The sequence below is a fragment of the Schistocerca gregaria genome, chromosome X (assembly GCF_023897955.1).
Source record: "Schistocerca gregaria isolate iqSchGreg1 chromosome X, iqSchGreg1.2, whole genome shotgun sequence".
Classification (NCBI taxonomy): Eukaryota; Metazoa; Arthropoda; class Insecta; order Orthoptera; family Acrididae; genus Schistocerca; species Schistocerca gregaria.
Window position 1 is genome coordinate 726641326 of NC_064931.1, and position 23739 is coordinate 726665064.

The following is a 23739-nucleotide window of genomic DNA, read 5'->3' on the forward strand; positions in this document are numbered from 1 at the left end:
TAAGAACAACGGTAGTAATGATGTGTGGAATCGTGGTAATCAATTTAATAATCATTCTGGAGATTTCAGCCATAATAATGGTAATTCCAAGAATGGAAATGATCATTTTGAGCACTACCAGAAGAAGAATCAGAATAGGAAAACAAATTATCAATATTGAAAATGGAATATTGTGCGAACCAACAATCAGTTGCCCAGAACGGGAAGTTTCCAGCGAGTTAATGTTGTAACCACTAACAGAAAGAAAAAGTATGGGGGGCGGCAACCACTGAACCCTCGATACTATGATAATAATAGTAGGAATGATTGCGTTCCCATGAATCAACAGAATCAATCAAAGTGGGGAAATTGTCCAATGCACAATGTAAGTTGGAGAAATTCAAAGCCTCCAAGTGCATCTTCCGGGTCCAATAGACCCATACCTGTATCAGATGGAAGAGGTACAGTTATGGATAATTCGTATCCACAACCAGGGAATGAAATTCATATAGTTGAGGTGCATGAACAGCCTAGGGACCAAATGAATGGTCGGTCAAACCAATGTCAGTCATTTGAGGCCTTCCTTGGATGACTGGTATTGAGGAAGGAGGCACACGTTGTGAGCTGATAAATATAGTGGACTACAATATGGGACGCGATATTCATGAGGATCTCATGTTCGAACCAAGACAGGAAACAAATGAGAGAGGATATATTTTACAAGCAATTGTAGAAGTAAAAATCAATGACATACAATTGAATTTGCTCATAGACACAGGACTGACAGTTAGCGTAATGACGATGAGTTGTCTAAACATGGTTAGTAAGCAACGAAAGGTACTCACCTTACCAGTAATGGGCTGCACGATGTCAGGAGCGTTTAGCACAAAAGTGCAATGCATTATTAAACAGACACGGGTGATCGTAGAACTACAAGGGAAGGCATTGAATCCACCTTGTTAGTAGTATCTTGGATGTCAATGCCGTGTATTTGGGGAATGGATTTTTTGTGTGACTAGGGTGCACTGATAGATTTTAAGGAGGGGGTATGCACATTCATGCTTGAAACTCAACCATTAAAGATAACTTTATTAAAGAGGAAACTTATTTTGGGAAAATATTGCCAAAAGGTAACAGTCGACTGTCTAACAGTAAATGCCATATGTTTGGAAAGCATTAATTGTATGGAAAGAAATGATGCTGAGATATATGTGTCAAGCATCATGGAAAAGGTATGTGAATCAGAATGTCTGTCTATAGAACAACAAGATGAGTATTTAATAAGAAACCAGGCATTATTAAAGATTTTGAATTTTATATTCAAATGTATCCACACTCTACATTTTGTAAAACCACTTATTCGGTTCCATGGTCAAAAAGAGAAGCCATGGCCAGAGAAATATAAAAAGATGATGGACTGGGGAATAACTGAAGCTTCAACTTCTGAATCCTTAAGTCCAATGTTAGCAGTAACTAAACAGAATGGTGATATTTGGCTAGTTCTTGATGCTCGCGACATTAATAAAATTATAAAATGCGTAAGAACTCGCCCTGAAAACTTAAAAGAACTGTTGACCTCCCCCCGATCTCTGAAGTTCCTACTGGCAAACTAAAATGTCAAAAGAATCGAGAAAATATACGGCATTCATTTTCATGGGACAGAGTTACTACTTCAAGGTAATGCTGTTTGGTCTCAATATTAGTGAGGGTGTTTTCATAATCCCCTTTGGATACAGTGCTAGGACCCAACTTGTTAGTGTGTGTCACTGTATATGTAGACAATCTACTGATCGCCACTGAGACCTGGAGCAAGCATGTCGAGTTAATTGATTGAGTGTTTAGTAAATTTCTTGAGTATGGTCACAGTCAATTTGACAAAATCTAAATTTGGTAGGAATCAGATAAAATTCTTAGGACATATTGTGACACCAGAAGGGATTGTACCAAACACTGAAAAGTTAGATGCCATTAAAAATTGTACATATGCACAAAATAAAAGGCAATTAAAGTCATTTTTGGGCCTTGCCCCTTTCTTTAGAAAGCAGCAGTTGTTAAATAAAGACTGTCTGTTATGTTTGTTACAGAAAAACATTCGTGACACTGGATGGAAGCGTGTAATAAAGCTTTTGATGATATTTTAAATACTTTGATAAATGCTCCATTATTAAATCATCCTCAAATGAAATGATATGGAAATGAGCGTTTGGTGTCATTGGCTGGGAGGCCCCTTGCAGGGCAGGTCCGGTCACCTTGGTGCAGGTCTTATTACATTCGACGCCATGTTGAGTGACCTGCCCGCCGGATGGGGATGAAATGATGATGAAGACAGGACAACACCCAGTCCATGCGCAGAGAAAGTCCCCAACCCATATGGGAATTGAACCCGGGCCCATAGGATGGTAATCCGTCACGCTGACCACTCAGCTGTCGGTGCGGACATCCCCAAATGAATAAAGACTTATATGTAGCAACGGATGCAGCTGAAACAGGATTAGGTGGTACACTATTCCAAATGGAAGATGAGAGTAATATAGAAACAATAAAAATCATCACCTTTGCTAGTAGAACCTTATCTGGTTGTGAGAGATCGTAGAGCACGACTGAGCTGGAAGTGCTGGCAATTATTTGGGCACTTAAAAAGTTTCAGTATTTAGTTTATTGTGACCATAAAGTGGTAACGTTTCTAATGACCAGTAGGATGCTGCATGGCCGATTAACACATTGGGCATTGTTTCTACTGGAGTATAACATAACCATTAAGCATGTCAGGGGAATGGATAATGTTGTCGCAAACGCCTTGTCGAGACTGCCGATTGAAAAGGTAGATGAGATCGAAGAAGAAAGGGGAACGGACTTTAAAGAAATGATGTTTGAAACACTTCCGTATAGGAAATAATTTAAGCAAATGTGTTCATGAATAGGACAGATGCAAAAATTAGATGTTAAATGGAAAAAAATAGAAGCAAATTAAAAGAAGAAAATGATAGTAATGTTAGTGACCATTAGCAGTTACAATCAGATGTACTATTTTATTGAAAGAACGAGGAGGACGATTGGGAGATATGCATTCCCTCACAGTGTGTTGAGATATTACTGTGGTTCACGCATGTTAAGTGGGGACATTTTGGAGCTCACAAATGCATGATGAAATTACAACAGCAATGTTTTTATCTGGGTTTATTAAGGAGAGCTCAGAAGATACTGAGAAGATCCAAAACGTGTGAAAAAGCAAAGCCTGTTAATTATTCTCATAAGGGTGTATTGAAACCAGTTACACTGACAAAACCACTGAGTATAGTCTTGTGTGATATATGTGGACCATTTCCCATAGCCAAAGGAAATTTTAAATATTTATTCATGATGTATGACCTATTCTCAAAGTATGTGAAACTTTATGCTTTGCGAACGACCAATGTGAAACCCATATTGAGAAAAATTACCGATGACTATTTGCTTAACGTAGGGAACCCAGGAATGCTTATTTGAGATAACACCTCATATTTTCAGAATAAGGCATGGAAAGAAACAATAAAGGTATATGGAATTCCTCATGTATTCATTGGATGCTTTAATCTGTCAGGAAACCCAATAGAAAGAGTATTTCGAGAAGTAAATAGATTTGTAAGAACTTATATACCAAATCAACACCATAGGTAGATAGAATTAATTATAGATTTTGAAAAGATGTACAACAGTTTACCACATATGTCAGATGAGTATTTGTCCATTGAAATTCTATTTAATAAGCAGGATAGCGATAATTGACTTGGTAATTTATCATCTATGCAAAATGACCCAAAGGATTGTGATGAAATTATAAAGAAGGTATACTTGAATTTACAACACAAATCAAGGATTTGTAAATATCAATTTCACAAAAAGATAGGCTTAGGAATCACTTATAAGGTTGGTGATAGTATTCTATTGAAGAATCATCCCAAGTCTTGAAAGATAAGAAAAATCAATTGAAAATGGAACAATCTTATAAAGTACTGTATAAAATCTTTAAGATACCCCATGAAGGAAGCTACCTATTAGAAGATGAAGAAACCAAGAGGATAAAAGGGGTCTACCCTCATATTGAATTAAAGAGATATTTTAAGTAATTGAAGATTTAGCTTTTAATTACCCAAAGTAGGAGGAAACACAGTGCAAAAATATGTTACAACAATGTTTGTGAATTTTATTTTATATGTAGGATTATTGGACAGTGAATTAGTTTTAAGTAGTTTTTGCTACAAAAAAGTGTTATATCTAATTAATTAATTAAGAAATGTTATGAGCAACAGGTCCATAATGGTAACTAATTTGTATTAGTTGATCTTTATTTAATTAAGTAGAAACCGTTAGGTGATATTCTCACATTAACAGTTGATGTTTTCAAATTATTATATTAACGTGCCTCTACTTGTTTGTATTTGATGAACAAGGCATGACTTTAAATTACGTATTCGGGCACAATGAAAGATCTTACCATAGTCATTCATGAATAGAGGAATATACTTAACAAAATCACTTATTTTGAGGGATGAGATGCTAAAAGACAAATAAAAGTGAATATAAAATAAATGATTGAACCAGGGATACATGATAAAAAACTAAATGATAAGAACAAAGGAACAGTGCAAGCGTGAGGAGTATTGTACATGTTCACAAACTGACAGCACACAGGTGTGAGTGAAAATATTAACTATACCTACCACGAAAATTATTGACTAAGCTAAGAGACAATGTACAATGATAAACATTAAGAACTGTGATAATTAGTTGTGATTTCATGTCAGGTAGTACTTAGTCCCAAAAAAGAAGTGATTTAGATGTTTCAGATCACTCAACAGTGGTGATGAAGACTATCTTCGGACAGATTGTGCTGACATACGGTACAGTCTAATGGGAGCGCAACCACTGAGCAAGCATATGCGGTCTGATGCTGTTGCAGCTTTGCCTTGGTAGATCAATAAGAAGGCACTGGCATCGAACCAGGCCATGTTCGCAACTTTGCATAGTCTGGTGCAGGTACAGCGACAGTGTGGCAATGCACCGAAGATATAATTGTGACAGTAAAATGAAATGATGAAATATTTAAGGAACATGAACCCTAAGTTCAGTATTGATGTAAAAAGAACAATGTAATGATTCAATTTTTTGTAAGTGTATGTGTGTGAACGCCATTAAGACAGTAATAATAATAAAAAAAAGGGAGACTTTACCTGGTTAGGAACGTTGAAGCAGGAAGTTACGTACCCACTTCATCGTCTGGGAGGACATGTGTAACACCCCAAAGATGGAAGCCCTAATGAAAGCCCTTTGGTAGTAAAGGAAATAGGAAAATTAGTTATTCTGAAGTTGATGGAAGCTATTGGATTATAAAGAAAGGACTAAATGAAAGACTATCAGATGATATGAAGCCTGAAACTTTAAATAAATAATACAAAATATATTCTTTACAAAGGTTAAAGCCCAGACCATAATTAGATCAGAGATAACATTTACCCTAGAAGAGAGTTGTAGCCACATCGAGCTGTAAGTTCACTACAACTACAATGTAACACTGCAATGGAGATGTTAATTCAGTCTCTCTTGTAGATGTCGCAATAGTAGTAAGCCTATTGAACGCTACTAGATTGTTTCAAACTGATCTGAAGTTTTAAAAGTTTTCCAGTGTCGACTTGATGTACTAATCAGAATTTTGAACTGAAGTAAAATAACGTTTCCAGTTTAGCCACACAACAGAGCAGTTATTATATGTGAAAGAAAAGTAAATTGTGTGATACCTGATTAATGCTGGGACTTAGCCTTCATGATGTGTGATTCTCATGAATATCAAAGGACACAGCAATATACCAACTGTCGACATAAACTCTATTATTAGCCTCGAGTAGGAAACAGCTACACGCTATAATGAAGAACTTACAGTTGCGCTGTGTTTTCGGAAGCTGTATTCAATGTCAGAATCACTGATGCAAATAGGTTCAAGACCCTGAATGACAGATCAGTGTGTTTTCAGTGCAGGTTTAAATAATTACAAAGTTCAATAAACACCAATATAACCTTAGAGCTTCATGTCGGCTACGTCATTTTGGAAATTTACTGTGTAATTGTGAAATTAACTATTTTTTGAAAGAACGCAGAAGTTAAAGGTGATTTAGTGATTTTATTAACAGTGAACAGCAAGTTTAAACTGAAATATGATGCTTTCTGTACATTGTCAGGAGAGTATTTTATCTCTGGAATTACGTCGTATTAGTTGTTGAGTTAACGCCATAGCAACGCCTTGACGAAGCTGTATTAATTAATAAATCAACATCCTCACAAAACTGTGATGTGGCATCGGCTTGAGTGATAGACTTTATAATTCAAGATATCCTATTATCTGCATTTGAACACTCATTCGCAAACCGGGCATAAGAAATAGAGTTATCAAGTTCGTGTGAGCTTATCACCCTGTTGCGAACACGTGAAGCATATTTGGTTAATTGTTTCATATCAAGGGAGTTGCTGCTGTACCAAGTGGTGCAATCACTGTGGGTTCAAAGTAAAGAAGACTGACAGACTTCGAACACCAGTGCTTCAATTTTCAACAAGGGCTGCCTACACATCCTAGCATGGTGCTCTATCGATACATTGATATCAGTCTAAGGGAGATGGTGCCTGAAACCAAGCAACCAAGCAAGGAGTTTGTTTTTAACAGTTACAGATCGGAGTCATCGCAATCGACGGACGCTGTTCCATGGCAACCAGACTGGGGCAAGCATCACCATTGAGCCGACACAAATAAAACAGCACACCACTCAAATTTCACACCCTTCTGTAACAACCATATCAACGGCTGTGCTAAATCTGCAAAACCCTTCACAACTTTTGATAGAAATTGCAAATTCTGGTGAATGACTGCACTTCCTTAACTTTTTACGGTTCCCGAAAATCCCTTACAGTCTGTACCAACCTTGGATCTGTTGGCACTCCGTCCTAACTGATAGTATGACCCAAATAACGGCTGTCTATGTTGCTCCATACTACTTGAAAACACTATAATGTCTTCGAAATAGACAAGACACTGCCCTCAAGAAACTGTCTAGCACCCTCTGAAATGTTGCCGGAGTGTTTTTCAAACCAAATGGTATTCTGATGTACTGGTAATGACCTCCAGGAGTAGAGACTGCAGTTTTTGGACGATCCTCTGGAACCACCTCTAACTGATGATAACCACTTGTCAAATCCATCGTAGAAAAGTACTGGCACTGTCCTAAGTGATACAAATTTTCCAATATGTTTGGAATGGGGTATGCATCCATTACTGTTTTATTACTGAGGTATCGGTAGTGACAACAGAACCTGTATTTCTTAGTTCCATCCATAGATTTTTTAAGCAAAATGACAATGCTTGCTCCCCAGCAACTATTACTATGCTCTGTAATACTGTCTGCAAGCTGCTGATCAATGAAATCCTCCACAATTGGCTGCATATACCTCGGTATTCTGTATGGTTTATGGTAAACAGGTGCTTCATTCCCTGTTGGTATCCTATGTTGAACTAATGGAGTTGCTGACAATGGCCCTTGTAGAAAAGACAAATCCTTAAATTCCTACAACAATTCGTCCATGTGCTCTCTTTCTCCTCCTTTCAAATGCTGAATTTTGTCACACAGTGCAGTTCTACCAGCAGTTAGTAGTTGATCACTTCACCTACCTCTCGAACACCAGTCTTCATCATCTGTCACATCTGAATTTTCTACTAAAACCCATTTTCTCAAATTCGCGTCTACAGCGCTAAAATTATCCACTTTCACGGGAGATACTCGCGCGCCGTTCCCCTCCTGTATGCATACAATACTACGTTTCACAAAACAACCCAATGGACCCAAAACTTCATTATCCTCCAATGGTCCAATAACACATACTGTAGTCACAGATATATTTGACTCCGCACTTGCCCAAAGTGACTTCCTGGTGTCTCCAGACACACACTCATGTGAATTAACCCTTAATGCTAATGTACGCTGTTGAATTCATTTGTTTATTATGCTGAACACCCCTCATGACAGCTCTGCATCAATAACAGTTTCCCCTAGCTGAAATAACATTCCACCAAGTTCCACAGTTCATTGTCCAAGGTCAATTTTGGCATGATGTTGATGCAAGAAATCTACTCTTAGGATCATGTTGTAGCCCTCACTTACCCATGGTACTACCTCCATGCATGCATCAAATCAGACTTTTCCTGTGCGAAAGTCAACTGTCACTGACTCCAAAGGTGTGACCTCCTTATCCCCCACTCCACGCAACCTATAACGTGGTGGGTCTAACTTCCTTCATCCCATTAAACTCATAGTAGATACTGACACTTGCACCCCTGTGTCCAACAAAATCTTAAACATTTTAGTTGCTATGAATCCTACCACTGAACACTCCACCTCTGCATACTTATTTACAGCATTGAAATTAAACGGGAGTTCCCTTAGGTCAGTCTTGGGCCCCCTCTGTCGTTTAACAATTGTCCACCTCTACTAACTCCACTTCTCCATCCTCCACACTGCTGATTTCCACACATTCCTCTGTTCCTCAGTGGCTGGGTACATTGCCTCTGCATGTGTTCCGTACGACCACACTTATAACATTTTACATCCTCTGTAAACACTGTTTGTCTATCATGTACCCCTGTTGCCATGTCTATTTCCTCAGATTGGATTGCCAGCTGAATGTCCAAATACAAATCTTTCCGTGATTTATGTGCCGGTAACCCCCTCAAAAATACATCACGTGCCCTTTGCTCAGCCCCTGCAACAGAACACCTTTCGCTTCATCGCAATGACCCAACTTGTAAGTGTACTCATTAATTTATCTTATTCTGTCCACAAATTTCTCTACCGTCTCGCCCGTCTCTTCATCATTGTACTCAACCTCTCCCTAAAGTACCGAGCACTATTCTGTTTCTTGTACTTTTGTAAAAGCCCCTCTTTCAACTTATTAAACTGTCCCACCTTCCTTAAGGCCTCAGAACACCTTACATGTGCCTTCGCTTCACCCGTTAATCTAATCTTGGCTACATGTAACAACTGTTCATCAGACCAACCATTCATTACAGCTGTAGTTTCCAAGTCCTCCACAAATGGACGCACATCTTCAGATGGCTTGCCAGAAAATGGAATAATCACACTTGCGGCAGCTGGATCAATCTCCTGCTGCGGCATCCTAGGCGACAACGACTGATCTGCTGCTGATTCCCACTCACTTGTAGATGTTAATTCACTCCTCAACTGCGTATTGTCCGTTGTCAACTGTGCTACCTTTTCCATCAAAATCCATACCGCTTCTGGTTCCGACTCACCTTGCACTCCTGTCTCTGCCATTGTTTTGCTTTCATTCCCTGTTAGTCCCAAAACAAAACCATCAAGTACAAAAATAACCTGACTCCCTACACTTCAGTATCATCATACTCAGTAACATCATACTCAAACCAATACAAAAGTAATTAAATGCCAAAAAAATCTTACTGCCCCAAATACACTAACACTTATCATCTCAACAAAAAATTCTACGTTGTTCATGCAAGACATCTACAATAGCCTACCATGAGCCAAACTCAAAAACACAAAAAGAAAGAAAAGTCGAGCACTCAAAGGAAAACTGGTCAAAACTCACCACATCTTGTGACTGTAATGTAGGCACTGGGCTCAAATGTTGTACTGTACAGATGACATCCACTATTCTGACACCAAATGTTGAACAACTTCTGACATACAGATTTCTCCAGCTCATGATTTTTTTTAGTATGCCATTGATGCTCTACACAGTGGTCAGAAATGGTGCTGATGGACTGACCAATGTCACTGCTTCTGCATTCACAAGGGATATTTTAAATTCCAGGGTTCCTGAGGGTGTAGCATCTGCTTTATCTTCTTAGGAGGTCAGAAGAACATCTGATACCTCATCTTCCCAGGCCTCTGCCTCTTTTGCGTGATGTAACACCACAGAAGGGAAGGAACGCAGTCAGTGGCTCGTCATGTGAATGTTCAACATGTTCACATATCCTTTTCTTGGTGAATGCTGACTTGATATCATGTGATCCATAGCTGTTCTTCCAGCATACATACTTCAGATGATTGATTTTGGAATCCAAGTGGTCTTCACTAGAAACATTTTTTGCTCTGTGTACCAGTGTATTTAAAGTTGCTTTCTGCTGGTACCATTGTGGTACAACAATGCTTGGATGGATGTCTCGGCTACTCGGTGTACCACAAGCCAATGCATGTTTATTTGTATCTGAGCGCTGAGAGTTTCCACCATCCAGTACAATATTGTTGAATGAAGCAAACATTTTGTCCCAGGCTCCCACATACTAGGATGCTATAATTAAAGATGTTGTAGAAATAAGAATGTGTGAGAAAACCTTCAACTGTGATTGTGCATATAACGTTAGCTGTGCATGGAAGTGAGTTCTCAATGCAGAGAAGAGTTATAGACATTTCTCGCAATGTTTATCCTATGGCAGGAATTCTGCTGCTACCTGTGCAGATGTTGACACCATCTGTGGCAGCATGGTGTAACTATCGACCAATCAGACGCTGTCGTTGGGCTATATAAGGCCACCACAGCAGCGGTTTTGGCAGGCTGTTGCTTCTGATGATGATGACGTCAGAAAACATTGGAAGCTTGCGGTTTTACCCTGAACTAATGTGGCAACAAGTCTGAGAATGTTTTATACATATTACAAATGTTCCTCAGGTATTTCCAAAATTCAGGTTTATGCAACTTCTTTGAAACAAAATAGCACAGTAATTCAAAGCATAGCAAATGTAAAAATTGCTTTGCCTCAAAGGCACTTAAAATATACGTTCTCAAAATTCAAGACAACTTTTTCACTATACAAGCATATATCTAAATAATTCTTTCAATCATGTCAATGTAAAGTACCTTCAGTGTAATCATCTTGCAGAATTTCTCAAATTTAACCAATTGGATGCAATCTTCATTTAAAAATGATACACTATGTGATCAAAAGGATGCAGACACCCCAAAAAACATTCATTTTTCATATTAGCATCCACAGAAAACAGACGGTCCGTCCAGCAACGCTTGAGCAGCGACAGACTTGACTGGTATACGATTCTTCTTGTCTCCAGATGTTGTAGCAAACTCAATGTTCTCGATGGTTTTGTAGACTGTCTGTAACAGGAGAAAAATATCTTTAAATGAGTCTGTATTCATTTGGGTAAAAGGTAAAGGTGTATGTGAATATGTAAAGTTTGTTGGTGATTGTACTCTATATTTTCATAAATAAATTGTTTATATGCAAACTGATCTGTAGCGTCAGCCATTAACCGGACAAGGGTACATATAGTACCGGGAGGCTCAAGGATGTAACAGCATGTTGCGCCTACGAAGGCGGCCCACGCAACCCGCCAACTATATTACACAATCTTGGCAGCCCGCCAGCGGTGGACTTAGCGCTCAGCCAGGTACTCCATATCAGCAACCTCAGTAGTCATTAGGCATCATGAGAGAGCAGAATGGGAGCTCCACAGTGCTCACAGATTTCAAACGTGGTCAGGTGATTGGGTATCACTTATGTCATAAATCTGTATGTGACATTTTCACACTTCTAAACATCCCTATGTCCACTATTTCTGATGTGATAGTGAAGTGGAAACGTGAAGGAACACGTAAAGCACAAAAGCATACAGGCTAACCTCATCTGTTGAATGACAGAGACCGCCGACTGTTGAAGAGTGTCATAATGTGTAATAGGCAGACATCTATCCAGACCATTACACAGGAATTCCAAACTGTATCACGATTCACTGCAAGTATCGTGACAGTTAGGTGGGAGATGAAAAAACTTGGATTTCATGGTTGAACAGCTGCTCATAAGCCACACATCACACCGGTAAATGCCAAATGACACCTCACCTGGTGTATGGAGTGTAAACAATGGCCAATTGAACAGTGGAAAAACATTGTGTGGAGTGACAAATCATGGTACACAATGTGGATATCTGATGAAATGGTAAGGGTATGGTGAATGCCTGCTCAACGCCATCTGCCAGCGTGTGTAGTTTCAACAATGAAATTCAGAGGCGGTGGTGTTATGGTGTGGTCGTGTTTTCCATGGAGGGGGTTTGCACCCCTTGTTGTTTTGCGTGGCACTATCACAGCACAGGCCTGCTTTAAAGTTCTAAGCACCTTACTGTAGAAGAGCAATTCGGGGATGGTGATTGCATTTTCAGCCAGATGTCCAGATACTTTTGATCACATAGTGTATGACTTATGGACAAATAATAAACAAATTTCTCATTACTACTGTTGTGTAAGTATACTTTTAATATCGTACTGTATGTACATCTAATATCTATTGAAGAAGTACAACATCACATTAGAATATAACATGAAAGAACCTCAGGATAGTTAGAGGTTAGATGTGGCTCTGGAAATTAGTAAGACCCACATGAGTTCAGGGCTCTGTGCTTGCCAAACATAAAATGTACAGTTGTACACCACTCCCTTTGAGTCTTTCAGTTATGGTGTACAAAAATCATTATTTTCAAAATCATACTGTACTTCCTCTAATACAAATTACTTTTGGAAGAACTTATTTCATCTTTACATTAGTCATGCACATTGAAAAATATAAATTTTGCTTGGAATATGTTATTGATTTGAAATAATTTTTAGTACTGCTGTGCATTACATAGCTGCTACTCTGTTTTACATTACACAGACACACAACACTTTTAGATTCCCTTTGTATTATTAATAGTTTTGTCACTCTCTGAAGCAAATAATCAGTTTCATCTCAGTGTTGAAGACTACAAGTCCCACAGTGTCTCCTTTCTAAAATTGTTTTATATGCATATTCACCATTACTTCAAGTTGGCTTAAAAACTTTCTTTTTACTTTCTTTCCGGATATTTTTACTTCATTTCACTGCTTTTATATATGTATGATATCTGTTCTTTCGGACATGCATGTCTGAAAGAACAGTCTCTATTGTGTCAATCTGCAGTTCTATCTATATACTTCACGAAAGAAATTTCTGACTTTTGCTGCAATAGACATTGAGAGAACTCACTGCCGATAGATGAAAATTTGTACCGGTTCAGGATTTGAGGCCAGATTCCCTGCTTTATGTGAGTGGTTGCCATACCTGCTTCAGCTCTCCGAGTATGTCCCCCATCTGACCCAAATCCCCATATGCTGCACACTATAGAGTAGCGTGCACTGCCCATTATTGCTCTTCACTTGCAGCCCTACTGTATTCCTGTGAAGGGTTAGACAGTATTGTGCATCTGCACCGAAAAATTGATATGCCATCAGGCTCATATATTGCATATGTATATATTGTGTCAATATGCAGCTGTATACACGTGATGAAAGAAGTTTCCCACTTTTGCTGCAATGGGGCTTTGAGAGAACTCAGTGACAGCAGATGAAAATATATACCAGACCGGCATTCAAGTCCAGATTTCCCACTTTACATGACCTGAGCTGTTGCCTTAACTGTTTTGGATATCCAAGCTCACCCCTCATCTGACCAAAATCTCCATATGCCACACATTACAAAATAGGGTCCTCTGTCCGTTATTACCTGGGTTTGAATCCTGGTCTGGCACAAATTTTCATCTGTCACCAATAGGTTTCCCCAGTGCCATATTACAGCAAATGTTGGACATTTCTTTCATCTGCACTTTTACTTCTGTTTTTGTTAACATTTGCATAATTTTTTAGTGCAACATTGATACAATTAGCAGTTTTGTTTGTTACATATGTAACAGTTTGTTTATAAACATTGACTGCTGCCAACCCATTTACATTAATATTTACATTTTTGGTTTCTTTTGCAAAAACCACATTTTCATCAGTGCAAGTACTTTTAGCAGTATCTGACTGATTTACTTCTACTTTTAAAATGTTGTTTTCTACAGGACATAATCATGAACCTTGTTTTTGTGTTCTGACTCTGCTGTAAGATCCTTTTTTAGTCCTGCAACTTGATTACTGAGGTGTGAAATTTCTTTTCTAACATGTTTCAATTCATTGCTTGTAATATCAGTTTCACCGCCCAGTGACTATTTTACCAGCCAAACTGTTTTGATGCCTGACTTTTACCACTCAGATAATTATTTAATACCTTTAACGTGCCTCACAGATTGTTAATTAATTTATCCATTTCTTCTTTAAAACATTCCTTGTTTTGATCAAATAAATTTTCGTAATAATAGCTTAAAAATTGATTAAGGTCCTCTTTTTTGCTTTTCCATCTTGAAGTCTCATCTAAAACACCAAAAATATTCATTCACAGTTCACATCACCTAAAACACTGCCACTTCAGCACATAAGAAAGAAAAAAAATGCAAAGTACTTATCTGTCTTAATATTTTCTAATGATGATGTCTCATAATAATTAATTCAAGTTATACAGTTTGTTACTTTCCATGTCCATTCCATTTTTGTCAGTAATGTTGTTGTGTTGGCACTACCTACATTTGTAATTTTTATTTATTTATTTATTTAATTTAGAATTTCATCTTTGCAATGTGTAGGTAACTGAAGCTTAGAAACGATTAACAAGACCCTCCTGATGGTTTTCCAAGTATCCCAACACAGTCTACCAAATAAAAATGTAACTGGATTATATGACTGTGAATCTGTGACTTAATTCTTCATTATAGTTTATGTTAAAATGAGATGAGCATCTCTTCACTGCATTGATCCCCATCTGTAATGAATACATGGGATCCTTATGTATCAGAAGGTATGCATCTTGATAATCAAATCAAATGAAGAAACCAAAACAGTAAGGTACTAAAAAATGTCATTAATTGCACCACTAACTGACATACAGGTTTAGTGCCTAAAATATGGTGTGTCACTGATTCCTCATGGTGTTGCCACTGTTGCTTATGTGCTTTCTAGCAATCGAAGTGTTTGATCACACATCGTTTTAAACAGACTTTTTAAAGACTGTATTTAAAGTTTAATGGGTTGTACAGAACTAGTTACAGAATTTGGTCCTATGTTTCATTAAAAATTTAAGCAGTTAACATGCCAAAGAATTACAGTTGTTATGGCCAAATTATGGGAAATGCTTTTCTATAGCAATGTTTTAATTACTTTTCTTAATAACTTTGGAAATACAGATTGGATTTTGATACTTACATGAATTCTGACTCTTTATGATTAGCTGATTAGTTCTTTCTATCACTTTTCTACATATGAATTTTGTAAATCATAGTTTGGACATTATTTGTTTACAGTGATTTTTACATATTTTCAGTGAGTAGTTAGAATCATGACACATCAATTGTATTTCATCTCGGTTATGCTTCAGGCACCTCAGTTTCATTAGTGCAGTGAATTAACAGTAGTACAATCACTGGTTGTAGCTTTACATAAATCACATAAAGTTCATAAGGTAGTATCAGATATTTTGAAATGTTTGGAATCACAATTTTTGTAAAATACTTTCCCATTCTCTTCCTTTACAATGTGCTGAGTATGTTTTGGAACTGCCATAGTACAGTGCTAACAGAAAATGTTTATAAGGGGCAAATCATCACAGGAGCATACTTTCGAAATCTACTACCTCATGGAAGGCTCTCAAAATGAAGCATCCCTCGACACTGTCCAGAGGTGTGTTTATGCTCCATGACAGTACGTCAGCTGTTTCTACGCAGGACACAGTCACACTTATTGCTTCTCTGGGCTATAAAATTTTGCCTCACTTACCACATTCTTGGAACTCAGTGGCTTCTTCCTCTGTCAGCCATTGTGTGACAGGCATTTCCAGACTAATGAAGACATGATTTTTCAGGTGGAACAGTCCCCTCTTCTTCTTCTTCTTCTTCTTCTTCTTCTTCTTTAGTGTTTGTCCTGCCTGATGGCAGGGTCCACTGTGTAGGTTCATTGTCTGCATTTCATTTGATTGTGAGCCATGACTGGATGATAATTACAGCCTTCAGGTCATTGTGCTGAATGTAAGCTCATCACTGTCTTTGTGGTTTCTTGGGTCTCTTTCTGAAGACTTGCACTGTGTATGCTGCCTTTGCAACAGTATCATCCTCTGTGTGCAGCACATGTCCAAGCCATTGCAGGTGGCTTTCTCCCATATTCTTCTGGATCAATGCGACTCCAAAATGTTTCCTTATAGTGTCATTCAAAGTGTGATCCACTTGAGTGATGCCAACTATCCATCTAAGGATCTTAGTGTCTATGACTCCCAGTCATTGTTCTGCCTCTTTTATAACTGACCAATACTTGGTGTCCTAGAGTGCAATAGGAAGGATGACAGTCTGCTAGATCTCTGACTTCAGATGATCCTTAATTTGATAGCCACAAGTAAATTCCTGTTGTCATTTGCCATTTCATCCAGGCTGCCTGTGTCCTAACATTGACCTTGTCTGTAAGTTGGTCATCACATGACTGTAGAATGGATAGTCTCGGTAGACATTCTCCGTCAGTTTTCATGGTTTCAACTTTTATATCTGATGATGTACTCAGTTTTCTTTTAGCTGAGCCACAGGCCGAATCACACAAGTAGGTTGTTTCAAGCTTGTCTTTGGCACTGGAGATCAAACATGTTTCCCACAGCCAACATGACATCATCAGCATATAAAAGTGTCCATGATAGTGTCATGTGCAGATCTGATGTGACACTGTGAAATAGTTCCCTAACGTGCCAAAGTGCAGGATTCTACAACTAAGGTCTCCACCAAGTCATTCCAATTTGGAAAAAATGAGTCACATTGAGGGGTGAATATGTAGAGAATGACATCAACATCCCTCAGTTTCATGAAAGTTGATTTTTTTTGGGTTCTAATTAAAACATTATGATTATCCCTCATAAGGACATAGTTGACAAAAAAACAAGTTTTGGACACTGCTGTTTAATATTGTTTGTAATCGGGAAGAAGTGGGAGCAGTGTCAATTTTACTATGCACTCTACTCTCGGTGTGTGTAGAGGTTCATTCGGGTGCTACTAGGGCTTGGTGTTCTGTTAATCGTTGGTTCTGTAGAGTGAAGTTTTGACTGACAGAGGAAGTTCTGTGTATTAAATGTCATGTTAAATGCTTGACTCAGAATATACAGTTAACTTATAGGAGTAGTAGGTGTGATTTTACTTTAATGTCTTGGGATTTCCATTATCCTGTCCTGTCAGTGAAAACTGAGAATAGCTTTAGTGTAGCACTAAAGGGGAGAATTACATTCTTGAGCTTTCAACAGTTATATAAAGCATACATGGATATTGATGAAAATATGGACAGGATTTCTACTGGTGCTATGGCCTGATTGTCTGGACTATCAGTTGTTCAGTATGTTGATATTGTTTTAATGTTATGAGTTGTGTGGTTGCACATTTCACAATTCACAAAAACCGATCTGAATTTATCAGACAGAAATGCCAATGATGAGTTCTTGAAAAGGCTTCTGCAAGATATTTTATTACTTCTTTTATGACTATTATTATTGTATATTCTTGAATAAGAATGCTTGTTGCTTATTCCGTGGCACTGGTAGGTAATGAGTAATAAAATAGGCAGTGAAAATATGGTAGAATTTGCTTTTAATTCAAGACAGTGGTAAATATGTGTAAGTGGAAAGTAGACTGAAGTAATCTTTTTTTTGGATTAAATTGACTGTGGCATTATTTCATAATAACCTGATATTTATCTGAACACCAAGCAATTTTGTATGTGGAGTTTAATTTTGTGTCTCAATATTAACAATTGTAATTGCAAAGTGTCATTACCGTGACCTTATTTAAACTGGATTAGTTAAATTCTGTGAACAGATCGTAAACCTGAACAAAATCCTCACCTGACCATTTTCACTTTGCTTTCTCCTGGATCCCTTAATTAACTAGAGACTGCAGCTTCAGCCAATTTCTCATCAATTTTTGTCTGATATAAACTTGTCTCTAATGAAGTCATTGTTGATGGAATATTAATTTATAATCTTCCTAGTTTGTTTTTGTCTGAGTCACTTCTCAAAATCCAGTTGTATTAGGCTTAGTCAGACAGAAAGCTCCCTGCATGGATCAAATTCTCTTTTGATAACTTTGTATAGGACTTCCATGTTTCCTATCAGTTATCTTAAAATCACAGTAATGGAATACTTAGCATTTGGCAGTGGCAAGACTCAACTGAACTATTTGATGCCCAACCAAAACACTAAGCTCTGCCAGTCCAAAGGATTTAATATCTCTCTCTAAGCAACTGACAGCAATAATGCATAGAAAAATGACATTCTCTGGGAACATTCGCCTTCCAATTTCAAGATAGGGCCTAACATAATTTTTGCCAATAACGCAGTTGAACATAACAAAATTAAAATTCTCACACTGGAGGAAAATCAATGTAACAGCAAATGTGATCAAAATAATGTTTAAAATCACTGGGGATAGAAGGCTAAATAAAGGTAATTTTGTACTTGCAATCAGTGTTGAACAGGGTCAAGCCGTGTACTGGTATTAGGCTCATTGTTTAACATTGACAAAACGGGTGTTTCATATGCTTCATAACTACTTATCTGAAAAGTTCAAGTTAGAATGAAACACTTTTTGGGTGATGTAATCTCACTGTATTGAAAACCATTAGAACACTGAAAACTGGGCAAGCTGCTAAAGTCAAATGAAACATTATCTATACACTCACACTTAGGGTAATGGTAAACAAGTCTTTAATATGAGCTCAGTTTCTGTTGCCCATCATGCAAGAAAAACTTGACCATAATATCATCAGAATCAGTACACAAGCCATTTCAGTTTACATCCTTTTTCCACTTCATTCTATGATGACTTCCTGACACACACCACTTGTCACATGACCCTCCATTCTCTACTATCACCTCTTCTTGTGACCTCTAGTCCCATCCTAACTGCTAGATACTTCCTGCTTAAAAGCTCACCTGTCACCCAGTGTTGAGCTCCAGTGGTGAAAAATCAACCGGATGCATCTTTCAAATGTATTGTTCCTTTTCAACACTATCACTGTTTCTATTGGGTCAGTGGGTATTGCTGACACACAAGTTACAAAGAGAACTTGGCTGGCAAGTCCTCCAAAAATATTTTGCAATAATACATGTGATTATATTTAATTTGTGTATCAATATATTTTTGTAATAGTAAAAAGAAAAGGAGAACATTTGATGGTGCTTTCAAAACAGATAACAGAGGGAGGTGGAAAGCGTTGCAAGAGCTATCAGATTTATGTGGATGCCACTCCAATTTCCATTAATTGTATGCTAATAGGCAAAGACGTGATGAACCTTGGGGCAGTGGACTTTCATAAATGGTAGGAGGATGAAGGATGCTGCAACGAGAAGATTATAATGAAAAGATTAAATGAGAGTTCAAGTAAACTCTCTCTTTCATATTTTCATTGAAGTCATCTGTTTAGCCTGATTCCATAAAGATTAGTTTTATTGTTCATAAAGTGGTTCCCTTTATTCCTGGCCTAAAATTTTGCTTTAAATATTCAGAACTATTATTGTATAAGTAGAATCTAAAGAATTAAGATTTGTGGAAAGTGTGATATGTTCACAAAAAGCCAGCTTTCAAACATCTGCACAGTTTGTTAATAGAGGAGCTACCCAGTGTGAAATAGGGTGTGCACTGTTCTCCAAGGAGGAGAGGAAAAATGTTATCTCTACTGTATGCTGAGATAAGTGGTGATGAAGAAACCAGCTCTAAAATTCTATGCAGACACTAACTTCTGATGTGCAACCAAGTGCAGAAAAAAGAGAGCGCACCAATAGAAACATAATTGCTAATAGATTGTAACTTCAAATTCTTGTCAACTGAAGAAAAATTGTGTCAGGGGAAATAAAAAATTGTAATGCACAAGGGATCCCACAACGCCTTGAAGAACTCTTCCACTGTTTGCAGGTTACTTACATTTAAGAGAGACAGATGAATAAGAAGAACCGTACTTCCCAATTAGCTCTATTACTACAACTGAACCTGAACAGTTTCAGCAGTCATGAAGTAACTTAAAATTTTGGACACAGTGTATATTTGTGTGTTTGTTTTCAGGAGATTCAGTTTACATCAACTGCTTGGATTTGTTTTGTCCACTATTTTTGGTCTACTTTTGCTACTTATGCTGAATTACAACTTTATGTAATATACATAAATAACTTATGATATCTGTATGGTTTTTTATGTTATAGGAAATAATTGACTCCCTATACAATAGAAGTAAACTGTCATACATTGTGATTGATGAGGCGCATTGTGTATATGAATGGGGTCTGGGCTTCCGGCCCGATTACATGAATCTCGGAAAGCTACGTGCAATGTATCCTGACATTCCATGTATTGCTCTGACAGCAACTGCTACTGATCAGGTACATATATGAGCATGCAAACTATAACCTTATAAATTTTCTTGGGTAAAAAGGCAGTCTTTAACTAAAGACCTTAATGAGTGTGTTTAATGAGATCATCTATTGTATATAGCTCATTTCTCATTTCACAATACAAAAAAAGTCTGTACATGAACATAAATGATTCCATTTTACAGGAAATGGCAGCAATTACTTCATTTCTTAATCTCCGCAGACCAGTAGCAGTATTCAGAATGCCATGCTTCAGGTCAAATATATTTCTGGAAGTTGTTTCCAGAAAAAAAGTAAACGTGTATGAAGACTTAAAGAAATTCATTTCTGATAGTTTAGCTGAGAGTTATACTCTTAATAAGACGGTAAGGAACAAAGTATTGACTTTATAATGGGATTTTTGCTGTTTGTTGTTGTTTTTTTTATTTAAAAAAAGAACCATTTTTCTCAGGTGCTAGGCTGCAATTGAATCATTTTGCACTAAAATGAGAATTTGTTCTATTGATATTTACTATCTGTTTTCCATTTTAATACTACACACATAACAGATCTCTGATGGGTGTGGTATTATCTACTGTCTGAGGCGTCGAACTACAGAGACAGTGGCTTCAGTCCTCAGAGGTATGGGTGTGTCCTGTTCTGCATATCATGCAGGTTAGTTCATTTTATAAGCCGTCTGTAAGCTTCTATACTATTTCTATTTACTTTTTATTTTATTACAAGTTCCATTGATTCCAATAACAGCGGAGTCACTAGGACCTGAAAACAGTCAGTTATCTGGACAAAAAAATTTACAAAAATATTGTACAACAAAACATATGCTGAGGAAAAATTCATGTGAGTCCTCACATCAGCTGAAGTTGCATGTTGATACTTGAAAATAAATACAGTATATTTTACTACAAAACATAAAAAGTATGTTGAAATGTACTCTTAATGGAACATCCCAATACTACATGCAAACTGAAGTTACATCTGGATACATGAAAGTAAATATGGCATGTTTTAGTGCAAAACATAAAATATATGTTTAAGCATGCTCATTTAAGGTAAAAAATTAACTAGTTGAGTAAAATGGGTATTCCTTAAAATTTCTCATGAATTTCAACGTTTCAATAGATAGGCTTTTAATGTCTGTTGGTGGGCCACTGAATGCTTTCACATATGAGTAATTTAATCCCTTGTGCATAAGGCTGAATTTGTTTGGTAGCCGTGAAAGTCCTGTTCAGTTGGTTTTGATGAGAGACTGGTATGAAATGTGTGAGGGAGAAGACATGTCACTGTGAAAATGTGTAGTTTCTGGGACAGATTACTGCAAGAGTGTCTCAGATGGATTCTACTCATAATGCAGGTTTTTCTCATCCAAACAATATTATACAGGATGCCTAGCCAGTCTGGGTTATCAAGAGTGATTCAGTAATGCTTTATTGAGAATCTAAAAATTTTCTTTCACATTTGTAGCTGTGACCTGCTACAGATATGAGGTGCCACAATGCCTGCATACCTAGAAGAACTGTGGCATCAGCATCAGGCCACCACATTCTGTACTTCACTGAATAAACCAGCTGCATGCACCACCACAGCCAATCAATAGGAGCTCTAAGAATGAGGTCATGTGGTGGTTGCTGGTAGTGCCTTGGGTAGCAGAGGCCAGTCGAGCCTCTCTCAGAGATTCCAACATTCAGCCCGTGCAGATGGATTCTCACTGTCTGCCCATATCTGCTCTCCTGGACCGCCTCCTTCTAGTTCAAATGTGAACCATCTTATGTCCCTCTTCCCATACCTATATTCATCTATCACCCAGACTGGTGGACGCCCTCACAGTCCAGCCTCGACAAGCCCTTACCTGACCCATATTTTTAGAATATAGTCAAAGCTTACTTAATCTTAATCTTTTATCTCATGACTCTCTGTTCTGACACCCTACTCTCCCATTGTGATTAGGACATTACTTCTGACACCTGTGCAATACATAGATATCCCCATTTGACTCTTCTGATTTAGATTTTCATGGTTTTTCATAAATCATTTCATGTGAGCCTTGGTATAATAGACAGTCTAGTTACACTCTGCCTTTGGCCACCAGAGCTAATGATGTATGACATTGATATGATATTAAAAACTTCAAATTTTCCTTTTTCTCCAGTTTTGCAAGATGTTTGTTATACAGGGTGTAAACAATGATGGTTTACAATGTGCCAAATTGTTGCAGAGGAAGTCAGGATGAATAATATTATACAGCGTACTTGTGGTCTGCCACATAGGGAAAGTACATCAGATTGGTCTACAAAAACCACCTAAACTTCATCGCGTGCACTTCACAATAGATTTTTCTGTTCTTTTTTTTTCATTTTTAGAACATTTATTGCAGTTTAATTTTGAACTGGAATACATTTTTGTATGAAAGTGATCTTCAAATGTGGCCCCATAACCACTCCCGCACTCAACCACAACTGGTCCGGATTTTTAGTATGTTGCTCATGGCATTCCCTCATATCACTGTACAACAATGTGAGACTACACAAATTGTTCCCTCTACACAACATTTTTGGTGTTCATTGACTGGTCTTTATTATGACACCACCTTAATTGTGCACTTCTCTCTCTCTCTTTCTCTTTCTTTCTCTCTCTCTCTCTCTCTCTCTCTATCTGAGCAAGCCACAGAAGGCCCAACAGAACCTACCGACTGTTGTGTCATCCTCAGCTAATAGACGTCACTGGATATGGGTATGGAGGAGCATATGGCCAGCACATCGCTCTCCCTGCCATAGTCTGTTTTGTGACAGGCACCATTATTTCTTAGTCAAGTAGCTCATCAGTTGACCTCATGAGGGCTAAGTATACCCCACTTGCCAACATCTCCCATTTGATCCTCACCTACTTCTTCTTCATTTTGTATAATATTTTCCTTAAGTTTGTTTAGCTTATTGTCCTCAAGTCTGTTTAGCTTATGTGAACTCTCTGTGTATTTCATCCAACTTTCTGCTTTCCCTTCTTTTGTTAGTACTGGCCTGTCATCTTGAAGTTCATACAGCTGCTTCTTTTTTTCCAAAGATCTCTTTATTTTTCTTATAGACAGTGTCTATCTTTCCCCTAGTCACAATGTTTATACACTCTTACATTTGTACTGTTGCCCTTCCTGCTTAGCCAGTTTGCATTTTGTGTCAGCCTCATTTTTTAGATGTCTTTGCTCTCTTTCAATTGCTTGATTCGCTACATTTGTATGTTTTCTCCTTTTGTCAGTTAAATTCAGTGTCTCCTGTGTTACCTAAGGATCTCTACTAGGCCTTTTCTTCACATGTATGTGATCCTCTTCTGCCTTTACTATTTCATCTCCCAAACCTATCAATTGATCCCCCATTTTATTGTTTTCCCCTCTTTCAATCTAATGTGCTTAATGCTCCCACTGAAATTCTCATCAATCT

At 37.7% G+C, this 23739-nt stretch overlaps 1 protein-coding gene across 1 annotated transcript in view; it reads left to right on the top strand.

Moving 5' to 3' along the window:
• The window catches only part of LOC126298297 (ATP-dependent DNA helicase Q5-like), a 147873-nt gene that overhangs the window by 62364 nt on the left and 61770 nt on the right, over positions 1–23739 (top strand). The window contains exons 4-6 of the mRNA XM_049989594.1: positions 20147–20323; positions 20500–20679; positions 20863–20968. Coding sequence (XP_049845551.1) covers positions 20147–20323; positions 20500–20679; positions 20863–20968 — 463 coding nt within the window. The remainder of the gene's footprint in view (positions 1–20146; positions 20324–20499; positions 20680–20862; positions 20969–23739) is intronic.